We start from the raw sequence: 12332 nt of genomic DNA on the forward strand, positions 1-12332 counted from the left end.
GTTCTGTGTCTTGGTAACGATTCAGGTTGCACGTGTGTATATATCTGCTGGACCTCATGGAATGGTACACTTAAGATCTGTGTATTTCACTTTACGTAAATTTTACCTCTAAAGAAACAAAAAAGAACCATAAAAATAATGAATTCTAGTTAATGGTATTGATAAGTAAATGAAAAGCAATGGGATATCTTGGAGTATATGAGGAAGCCATTTGGTGTAAAACTAATTTGGCCTGAACTTGTTATTCCAAAAGGGCCTGACATGTCCTGTTGAGCGTGCCTTGTACATCTGCTTTAAACAGTTACTATGGCCCAAAGACAAGAACGATGCCCTTAAAGATAAGGATGCAGCTTCCCCCATATTGGCGTTTCTTTAAGGAAAAGCCTCTCTTCCTGGAAATTACGGATTAATTACGTACCTGTTGCGTTCACCTTGTGACCACTGACCTGCTGACCACCAACCTGCTGTGCCAGCTAAGTATCTTGGGATGGTAGTAAAAGAGATATTCCTGGCATATGTGATGGATATTCTTTGTTCTGAGACGGTATATAACCACTCTGTACACGCCCCTCCTTCGGTGTGCTTCCTTCCTTGGGGAAGGAAGGCCCCATGCTATAGTCCTCAAACCTGGCTCATAATAAACTCACTCTAATTTTGATTTATGGATTATTTGTGTAGACAATAGGCATGCTGAAGTGTTTGGGGAAAAGTATACTGATGTCTGAAATTTACTTTGAAATGCATAAAAAAATAAGATGGATTCTTAAGTGGGAAGAGAAGTGCATAGATGGATAGATATATGATAAAGTAAGAATAGTAAAGTATTAATGGTAGCATTTAGGTGGTATCTATATGCATGTTCACTGAAATCTTTTTTACCTTTTATGTGTGTTTGGAAATTTTTTATTATAAAATATAGGGGAAATAAATAAAATATACATTGTCAAACCCACTTTTCTTATTGTTTGGAATCTTAAAACTTGGCAAGGGAATTACTTAGGTATTTTTTTAAGCAAGCCAAGTATCCCAAATTCCAAGAAGTGTCTGAAAATCTCGGTGATCACCACCAGCAGCAACAAAGCTTCTTTGTCAGTCTTGACTGAGCCGACTTTCGACAGCTGGGCCAAATGTTGGGAGCCAAAGGCTTACAAGCTTCTTAGTATCAATTATCAACTTTAATAGCCAGCGACAGTGTGATCGGATGAAACTCTACAGTTTGGCAGAATGAATTCTTTATTGCCTGAGAGTAACCACTCTGCAACGTCAGTCTCGATTTCCCTGAACAGCCAATAACCAACTATGGTCTTTTTAGCTTCCTGTTTCCCCTTCTTCCTCCCTTTTCACCCATGGTTGTTATCATCCTAGGAGACGGCACAAATCACTGAACAGTTGTTTACTCACTACGCAGCAGTGTTATACAATAGAAGATGGACGATTCATGGTACACAAAGAAAGATGATTGGAACAGAAGTGCGGGGCCCTGGCTCTGACCTTGGGAATAGTCACTGAACTCCCGAGCCTCCCTGTCTTCATCGCTACAGTGGAGAGGCAGGCTGAGAGGTTCTCCAAGGTAAGTTCCAGCCCTGAGACTCAGCTGCCAAATTTAAAAAGTACTAATTTCCAAATAACTGATTTAATTATTATACAATAAAGTATACATTACATTACAAAACTGTAATGTTGCTCCTATTAGCCTTGACTAATTTTATTAGTTTTTAGTCTTATCAACGTTAAACACGTATGTGGTTTAAAGTCAAATACTCAACAAGGCTTATCGTGAAAAACAGCAGCCCACCCATCCCCACATTTGTCCCTCCTCAGAAACACTTAATCAAAAAAAATTTTTTTTATTTTGCTCACCTGGCCATTTTGCTCCACCTCCCTCCTTTTTTTAAAAAAATTTTTTTATTTTGAACCTGCAGAAAAGTTGAAAGAGGAGTATTCAAGTTTTCATACTTGACTCCTCCTCAGCTAAAGGGCTGATGTTGACATCTTATCACACTCCCTCCATCTTTTTCTACACTTCCTTTATGGCAGACCATCTGAAAGTGGGCGGCAGAGAGATGACCCTTCACTCCTAAACACTTCAGCGTGCATCTTCCGAGAATAAGAACAGCTCTTGCATAATTACAACATAATTGCCACACTTGAGAAAACTGACGCTAACTTAAAATACCATCCGTTCTCAGTTGCCCATTGTTCCATAAAATGTCTTGTAAATGTTATTTTTTTCCTAACCTCGATCCAATCAAGGTTCACGCATTGTATGTAACTGTTAGGTTTCTTGAATCGCTCAGTCCCGTCTGCCTCTAAGCTCCCTTTGATGAGAACAGGTGAGTTGTCTGGCCTGGATTTGTGCCATAAATCCCACATTTGTCTGCTTCCCTTTACTAGACGCAGGACAAGTCTTTTTGGCAAGAACACCACACTCGAGGTGTCATGTCCTTCCTCTCTGCATCACGTCAAGAAGCATGGAATGTCAGTCCTTCCCTGCCGCTGCTGGCAACTGTTGCCAAGCTTGACCACTTGCTTCAGATAGTGACAGCCAGATCTCCACACTATGAAGGGATCTTTTCCCCCTTTCTACTTAAGAAGCAATTTGTGGAGCGCTATTTTGAGACTATTAGAACATCTAACTTATAGATTTTTAATCTCTGAGTCATTCTTGAGGTAGAGGTTTCACTAGTCAAATGTACCATTTTCTACCTATGGCCCAGAAAATAATATGTTAGGACTCAGAAGGACAAGAGGTCTTCTTGGTCAATTCCTTTTTTGTTTTATTTTGTTTTATTTTAGGCAGTCACATGAAATCTTCTTTTTGTATTTCCTTTTATAAGAAACATACTTTGTTTTTTCAGTAATGGGCATGAGCTATTGATTTTCACCACGGAAGAGTACACACACATTTCTCTCCACCACCACCATATATGTGCACCCTTTCCATCTTCCTAATACAGTTATAACATGATTTTGTTTAGATCCCTATTTGGTGTTTCCATTATTATAACCATATAAAACCCCACCGTTGACCCAATGTATTAATTCTATACTGTACATCTTCTGTTTACCCTTCCAGATTCACTCTCCATTCTTCTCCATTCTGGTCTGTGCCTTGGGAGGCTGGTCTGCATGGACTCCATCAAAAGGCTCCCTTGCCCAAAGTTTACTCAGTTGGGTTTGGCCAACAGAAGGCACTGGCAGGATACTGGAGGGAGGAAAAAAGGAGGTCAAAGTATTTGTTCCCAAGCTCCCTCCCTAGTAGGTTGCCCTGGGTTAGCTGCTTTGTTCTACAAAGGGCCACAGCTCTTGTCAGGCAACACTCTATGAAGTTCTCCATTATGCCGGTTGCAGGGCTTTACAATTGTATTGCTCACAGTCACAGGTCACGTGATTATTTACATCTCCGTGAATACATCACTGAAGTTTCGGGCACAAGGCTCAGTAATAACAGCAGTTACTACTTATGGGATATCCACTAGGTACCAATCACTTTATATAACACTCTCAATCTTCAAAACATTAATAATAATATAAAAATACTATTAACTCACTTCACAAATGAGGAAATTAGGACACAAAGAGGTTAACTAGCCCAAACATATGGTATGTAGATGAGCTGGAATTCAAAAGAGGTCTTCTAGGTTCCGAAACCAACGTTCTAACTTACTTTCTCTTTTTAAATTAATTTTTAATTATACAAGTAATACATGCTACATTTCCTACAAACTTTTAAATCATAACAGGTAAGAGTAAAATCGTTTTGACCATCTCCTAGAGATAAATGCTGTGAGCATATGGTGTGTATCCTTCCAGCCTTTTTTGATACTGCACACACTATCTGCACATACAAGTATTTAAACTTTTTGTTTTTATTTTATATAAATGGCGTCATGTTTTATGCATCATTCTGAAACTTGCCTTTTTCCCTCAACGAGTCGCTCTGAAACTTGGCACGCTCTGCCACTCCCCGCTGTTTCCCTCCCTAGGCCTATCTGCTTCTCTAAAGACCGAGCAGAACAAGACCGAGCGCTGAAGATCTTGGCTGATCTCCACTGACAGCACCAGACACCTTTAAGGGGATTTTTTTTCTTTTTTCCAACATTTCATTATGAAAACCTTCTAATAGATAACAAAGTTTAAAATATTATACAGTGAACACCCGTACACCCACCACCTACATTCCACCATTACCCTCTTACTATACGTGCTTCATTACCTATCCACCCATCTAGCCATCCACAGCAATTTTTTTTTTTTTTAAGATTTTATTTTTTTCCTTTTTCTCTCCCAAAGCCCCCTGGTACATAGTTGTATATTGTTCGTTGTGGGTCCTTCTAGTTGTGGGATGTGGGACACCGCCTCAGCGTGGTTTGATGAGCAGTGCCATGTCCGTGCCCAGGATTCGAATCAACGAAACACTGGGCCGCCTGCAGCTGAGCGCGCGAACTTAACCACTAGGCCACGGGGCCAGCCCCAACCACAGGGATTTTAATGTTCTTTATACATACATACATTAACATCACAAGGGGTGTTGTTTTATTTCTTTAGGAGATGAAATGAAGCTTAGACCTTACAGAACTTGCCAGTGCTAATGTGATGATGACTTGTTTACAATTCTAAGGAGTAGAGCTGGTTCCGAACAGCGGCCACGTGAGTCTACAATGCAGACTTTGCCCACCAATCATGCTGTCTCAGTTTGCTCCAAATGACACAGATTCTAAATGTTGATATAAAAGGGTATGGGGTTTAAGAGAATAGCGTAATGTTTCTACTTTGCTATTAACAGAAACACAAAAGAGCAAACAGCGTATGAAATCATTCTCAAGTGTTTAATTAAAATCCAGACAGCATTTAACATGCAGAAATGTTTAAATTCTTTCAGTGACTCTTAAATTTTAAAATCTTTTTGTACAACATTTTGAGGCTAACTTCATGCTAGAAATCTAAAAATGTACAACTTAACACAAAAATACATTCGGAGTCCATTCCAATCCAAGTTTAAAACACTTTAATTGCAGACAATGTGAAGATATTTAAAAAAGAAAAACTACAAAATGAGCACATAAAAGTCTTCCCTTTTAAATCTTTAATAAAATACTGCTCTGTATAAGATTTAATGAAAAATTCCAGTTATTTATAAAATCATTGTGATAAAAGAAATGAAGTGATATATACGTATGAATGGTACTTAATTATATTGTTTAAATGAATGAAATGAACACTGATGATACAGCACATTATTACTCATATCAAAACAGATGAGCACACTCAAAGAAGTAATTGGGTACAGGCAAAAGAAAATGTCAGAGACTTGAGGCAAAACAAAACAACCCCAAACAAACAAAAAAGCCCCTTAACTCTAAGGGAAAGAAAAGAATAAAATAACTTAGAGCAAACCGTGGACCAAATTCTCACTCCTCTTACTTCATGAGAAATGGCATGAGAATTTGGCTTTAAATTACTAAAACATCTAGAGAAACTTAATTATTTGGCCTCGATAATTTAATAGTACACCAATTGCTGAAATATCAATAGCAATGGGTGCACTGGTGAAAAAAAATAGTATTTACAGGTTTGACTATGTAAAACTTTTTGGAAACCAGAGTCTCCGTCACAAATTGCACTTAAGATGGCTGAATGCACTGACTGAGCAAGGCATCACTGTCGGTTCACTCACACACACACACACACAGACACACACACACAGCTATGGAGGGCTGCTATTCTGAACTCCTGAAACTGTTCTATACACGCGTTTTCTCTCTCTAAAGGAAGGATCAGCGATGTCTGGGCTGTTCCCTCAGTATGGCAGCAGCGACACTTCTGCCGCCTGTCGGCTCGGCCCTGCTGCTGTCTGTTTCAACACTGTCTCTAACTGCTCCCTGGCAGAAGATGGAGAGGTCTGACGGAAATATGAACTAGGTCAGTCTGAAAAATATCCATTTCTGGAATTGTAAGCTTTATCCTGTCAAGGAAAGAAACCTCCTGCAAAAAACACTGTTTCACTGACAAAGTCTACAAAATGTGCATATAAGGGAACTTCTGTGATTTATTTTTTTTAAAAGGTAGAGAATGTCTGTCACAATAACTTCTCTCCAATAAATTAATTCTCCTCTACAGTAAAAACACAATTTAAAAGCAAGATGGTACTAAAAAATATAGCAAGCTCAAAAAGCCGGGGAATTGTACACAGTTGCTTTAAAAAAGATGCTCTGAACAATGAGAAGAAGCATGTTAGAACTAACTTCAATGGAGATCTGGACAGTTCTATGAAAGGTAAAAATCAGATCACTATGAAAATGTATGACTTACTATGATTAAAACGTGAATGAACGTGAATGCAGCTCATCTATTTCCTTGAGCTGGGAAGATACAGTCTGCAAAAGCAGTGAGTTGGTACATCTTAGTTAAGCGGTTTCCTTCTGCCAACCACCTCCCTCGTCCCCACCCCCTGCCCCAAAGCCAAGAATCTAGATTAGCTGGAAATATCAATCTAAAACCAAGGCAAATATCTGATCACAGAAAAGGAAATAAACAACGAAAACCTGCATCTAGAGTTCTCCATCCCTCCCACAAAGGGGGAAAAAAGAGCTGCTTATCTTTTTAGTTCTCAAAGAACTACTTAATCCTCAGAAAAGGAAGGAAAGTCTTAAGGTGAAACTAAGGTACACATAGAGGTGCAATTAATTTTTATTGAAACTGAGTCTCAGATGTTTAAGACTTTAGTCTACGTGATGTTTAAATCAATTAATACATTCTGTCAAATTATAAAACAGGTAATGATCGGGTAATGTAGGAAATCGTGAAAAGGAAGAATGAGACTGGAAGGATCAATCTGTAAAATTCACTTGAGATGCTCAAAAAAGAGAAAAAAATTATTGAACAAGGATATTTAGATTTCATTGCTGTAGTTATGTGGAAACATGAAGCAATGTGGGGAATCTGCTCTTCTGTGCTCTGTACAGCCCGCAGTTTTCAGAGAAAGTCCTCAGCAGATTCAACAGTTGAATGGGCCTGTTTCTAAACTCCGGGGCGGTCTGAGTCTGCCTCAGCCAAAAGGGGAAAACTGCAAGTTCCCTAAACTATCAGTGGATCCAGTCTCCTCAAGATTATCACGAGACAAAAACTGGAGGGAGGGCCCATCAGCTGTGGATCTTAGGCCTGCATTTGGAAAAAGTCTGCAAGGGGGAAAGAATACAGATAAATGCCCCATCACCATCTAGTCATTCTGGAGCTGTCTCCTATTTTAACCCTTCTTCAATTTTGATCTTTGGAATAATAGTTTAAAAGAAAGAGAAGAAGGAATGAAGAGAAAACACTTTTACTGCCTATCCACACACAACTGTCAGCTTGCTTTGCTCAAACACTGAGGAAATATCCTTATGGGCTCAGTGGCACTATGCTTACTGAAATTTTTCTTGGAGTATTCAGAAGATGGCGTGTGCTCCTTCCTCTGTGCTCTAAAAAGATGCCGGCTGTACCCTGTTCCTAGAGTGGTGACACAGGAGCGAGGCAATTCTTGAATGCTGGAGTTTGCACAGTTATATGCTGAGAGATATTACACATTTTGAAGTAGTAAGAGGTTAATGGAACATCACTGTCACAATTTAACTTTTTGGTATTGTATTCCCATAATAGATGTTTCCTTTAAAAACAAGTAGAGAGTTTGTGCGGAAATAAGGACAAACACTGAATTACTTGAGCCTCATTATCGAAGATCCCACTACAGATAAACATTCTCAACAAGCAAATGTTGGGAACCGATGAACACGTGAATCCAGGAAATCAACAGAAAATAAAATCACAGAAACTCACATGACTATAATAAATGACAGATAATGAACATTTATCTCATACTAAAGGCACTACTAATATACAAATACCCTCTTAACATTTAGAGAAACTCTGAAGTCAGCAGTTAGAGAAAGGAATCCACTTAGTTCAAAGCAGCATTTTAAAAAACAAACTACTCAAAGACTCATGGCAGAGTTTTCAATAAGCTAAATGAAACTGGACACAATGAGCAACTGCATATAAAGATTACGGTTTCTACTTTTAAAAAAGTATGATAAATTACTTCCTTAAAAATATAAGCATATCACAAAAACTAAAGGATAAATATATATATATAAAAACTCAGGCCCAGGTACCACTGAGAAATTTTCATAAATTCTAAAATAATTTCAACAGCCACAGCTTGAACAATACACACCCACATATAACATGCAAAGACAAAATGCCAGAGTCACCAGACAGTTCAGCATAAAGCTAAAAATATGGAAACAGAATGAGACAGGCATTTGTCATGTAAATAATGTACATCACAAACTGATTGTACCTGTATTAAACCACACCTTGGAATTTAAAAAAAATTTAGAATTTCATCCGTTCTAGGAAGCGCTACACATGGAGCAATAATGGAGCTCTCACATATTTAAGTAAGCAGGTAAAAAGCTATATAAAAGAATAATACAATTTATTTTAATTAACAACATGATTAATATTTTGAACTTTATTTCATTAGAAGATTAATTTGTAATCATTGTACCCTGTAGATTTTGAAAGAATTTTATTAGAAATTACTAATGCTGGTTCTCGAATAATCTAAAAAACTCTAATTACTTACTCAAATCTAGATTGCTATTTATAGTGGTAAGCAGTTAAATGAAATATCCTGCTCAGTATTCTAAAGTTGCTTTGGTACAAATTTAGGATAAAGCAGAACTGGCAGCACCACACCAATGTGATCACCCAGCAGGGCGCAAGGACCCTGGCAGACAATAAAACACAAGTTAACACACTCACACATAAAAGCCATTCTCCTGACAATTCTGTTCCATCATTAAAAAGAGAAATAAAATCCACTTTCAGTAAATTATACTTGAGGCCCAATTTTCATGCTCCATTTAATTATCCCTCAATGATAGTGTAAAAAATATTTATTAGTATTGCAATATGATGTCTAATTCATAGTTCAGGATGCTTCTAATGATGAGGCCACTGATTAGATTGGCACATTTTAGTCCACTGATATTATTTTGACACAAGGTTTAATTTAGTCTCTCTTTTTTTTTTTACAGCTTTATTGAGGTATAATTGATGTAAAACAAACTGCACATACTGAAGATGCACAATTTGATATAAACAGCATGAAAAGTGCCTGACAAAAAATTAAAAATTTTCAATTGAAACATATTATTTTAAAACAGCACATTCTAATTTTTTGTGAGAGATAGATGTGGATTTATAAAAAGGTGTGTGGAAAAGAAAGAAATTAACTTAATTCCAAGTACCAAATTTATTCAGAAGGTTTAGAAACGCCAAAATTGACAGCCAATTTTCTTGATTTTCTTCTTGAAGAAGAGCTTGGTGTTGACTTATGGTGAGACACACTATGGCCCTGGGGGGCAGCTTCAACTTGAAAAGAAGGTGCGGGTTGAGTAATCTGAGAGGACTTTAAGGAAGCTGATGAACTCCCCTGCGGAATCACTTTGGTGACACTGGAAGAACCTGGTTGGCTAGTCTGAAGTGGGGTGGCTTGAGAACTCTGGGCCTCCTTATTCTCAAAGTTCTTTTTGTTTGCAATCCTTTTTTTAGTAACCTTTAAGGAATAAAAGCATCAATGTAGCAACAATGTAGGCAAAAAAAGCTAGCATCAGAAAATAGCACAAACCACGCTGTTCATGTTTGTCAACCACTGGTCACTTGTGACTTCCACTTATAATTTCCAAAATGGACTTCAGAAATTCAAGGAATTTAGTTATGAATAAAATATTTAAAAATTCTCCACAACTTAAATATAAAGAAAGTTTATATTCCTGATTTTAAATCACTTTGCGTTAGAAAAGGATATTATTACTCGCTGTGATAATTATTATTCATTAGAACACAAACTCAGACAGCAGGGATGAGGTCAGACTGGTCACTACTGGTTATAACCTATGCTCAGCACTCAGACCCAGTCTCAGGCTTCTAGCTGGCACTGAATAAGTAATTATTGAATAAACAAATTTTTATCAATAGTCTTTGAGCATTAAAAAAATCAATTCTCTTAAAATAATTCTCTTTCCACGTCTCACCTGTAGAGGGATGAACTGATTATGCGCACCACCTCGCATTCCCCCAGCCATGGGCACGGCCCCGGGGTACGAAGTGTGCTGGAAAGGCTTTCCAGGCGCTGGCACTGGCGGTCCCCACGGCATCGAGCCAAAGAGATGAGACGACGGAGGCATTATATTAGCTGTTAAAAATCATGGAAAATTCCTCTTTTAGTAAAATGGTGTCATCAAAGCCCTGAAATTGAAGACGACCTTCTGTTACCCTTTGTTCGCTTTGGCAAAGGGCAAACGCTTAACTTACAATTAATCTTGCTTACAGCATTCAACCTCAGGAGCCCCCCTTAGGACTGTGAACTAGCCACAGAAGCCAGCTTATCGTTATGCTGTCTGGCCTACAAAGGCCACTAGTTCCTTATGCTGATATGAGCTTTAGGAATTTTTAATACTGTTTAAAAAAATAATAAAAAGTCATGAAACTGTCCCTTGAGGGAGAAAAGCCAGGGCACAAAGAGAGAAATCTTAAGGATCTCACTCACCTGCCCCCAGTGCTAAGTTGCTTCCGTAGTGATCCCAGCCTACAAAAAAGTTCAAATATTGAAACCTCATCATTTTCATACGACATGTGGAATCTTTCTTTGCCCTATTCTAATATTTGTAATTCAAGGATTTTTTTAAAATTTAAATTTTGTTTCTTCTTAAAAGCTTGTTGAACTAGTGGTTCTCAAACCTGATTTGTGTGTCTGAATCACCTGGGGAGCTTGTGAAATACAGGGCCTGGGCAGGGCCATACCTAGTAGACCAGACTCAGAGACGCCCAGGAATCTGCAGTGTCAACAAGCTCTCCGGTGGTTCTTTTGCAGTCAGTACCAGAGCACCACTTGGAACTCTGCAATAAACAGTGACAATCGAGACACCAGTACATTGCCACTGAAGAAGACACGTACTGTGTTCAAACTTTCTTTTAAGAGAGATAAAAAGGCAGCCAGACCTGTAAGATGATATAGCTTAAATGAAATTAAGCCGCTTAAGAAATTTTGGAATCAAGAAAGAAGAATCATAATATATTTTTGTGTTACGAATGACAGATGTACATCCCAGGATAAAGAAAACTTTTAATATGAAAAACACTAATAAGATTTAGAAAATTAGGTCTTGATACTACCTATAAGTAACTTTGGTGGCAGTCATAATGTTAACATCTATTTAAAAGATGCTATGCTAATCTTATGCATAGGTCAACTTCACAATTCCCCCAATAAATCACTGTTCTGAATACAAAATACGTTTTCCTCCATTGGGACTATTTCATACCATAAAATAGAAACCTACAAAATAACTTTAAAAATGTCAATCTGATGCTCAAATTTTTTTTCCTGATTAGCATTCCAATCTCTTGGCTTTTACTTATATCATACATTTTAATTAGAACATTGGAGAGCACCTACTATGAGACCAAAAGAATTCCAGTTAGAACCTTAAGATTCTTGGTAAGTCTGAATACACTAATAAACACGATACAATAACAAAGAGAAATACAATAATCAACATGAAAAAGGTAAAAATGTCAAGCTATAAAATATCGATAATAAATGGGGAAAACAATCATTCCTTTCATATATAATACATTCTTATAAGACAGATGTATTTATTTATTTTTGACAGATTCTTTTTTAGAGAAGCTTGTGGGTACACCTTTAGGTAACTACATACTAATTACTTAAAATTATTTTTTATATAGTTACTAGATTCATTTTTGAAAGTGAAGAATGGGTCAAATTACATTTTGCCATTTACAGTGAACTTACTACCTTAAGCTATATGAAAACATCAGATCCATTATGTCATAAAAATTTTATGACTAAAACATTGTTTATACAGGGAAAGGAATGTATAGCAGCACAGTAGCAAAAGCATGCGCTTTGGAATTAGATAGATTTGGGTTTGAATGCCAGTTCTGCAACTTAGTAAGTTACGACCTTAGACAAATTACAGTTTTTTAAAAAAATCAAAGTACTACATACACACTGTAATAAAAAAGGTTTTCAACATAATATAGCAGTCACCTGTTCCAACCCAGGTTTATCTGTTTTAGCTGTTTATTTCCACACTGTTCAACAATTTGCTTATACTACTGGTTAGTGATTTTTCAACTTTTGGTATTTTTAGATCTACTGACTTCCTATTAAGACACATCAAAATTCAGTTTTCATACTACCTCTCACTACTTGCCCTGTCCTCCTCATGTTAAGTATATCACAACATCTGTTTAAATAT

General features: G+C 37.3%; 1 protein-coding gene across 5 annotated transcripts in view; it reads right to left on the reverse strand.

Moving 5' to 3' along the window:
• Window positions 1–4810: 4810 nt before the first annotated feature.
• Window positions 4811–12332, reverse strand: part of XRN1 (5'-3' exoribonuclease 1) — a 117889-nt gene continuing 110367 nt past the window's right edge. For 2 of the 5 annotated variants that reach the window (XR_011427050.1, XM_023621047.2), the window contains 3 exons: window positions 10595–10633; window positions 10080–10240; window positions 4811–9601 (listed from right to left, as the gene is read on the reverse strand). Coding sequence is in view for 2 of the 5 variants with exons in the window: in XM_023621047.2 (XP_023476815.2) it covers window positions 9299–9601; window positions 10080–10240; window positions 10595–10633 (503 nt within the window). In the remaining 3 variants the exon portion in view is untranslated. Of the gene's footprint in view, window positions 9602–10079; window positions 10294–10594; window positions 10634–12332 lie in introns of all 5 variants that reach the window. The other 3 variants (XR_011427051.1, XM_023621048.2, XR_011427049.1) reach the window with 2 other exon arrangements.

This window comes from Equus caballus, chromosome 16, assembly GCF_041296265.1.
Source record: "Equus caballus isolate H_3958 breed thoroughbred chromosome 16, TB-T2T, whole genome shotgun sequence".
NCBI lineage: Eukaryota > Metazoa > Chordata > Mammalia > Perissodactyla > Equidae > Equus > Equus caballus.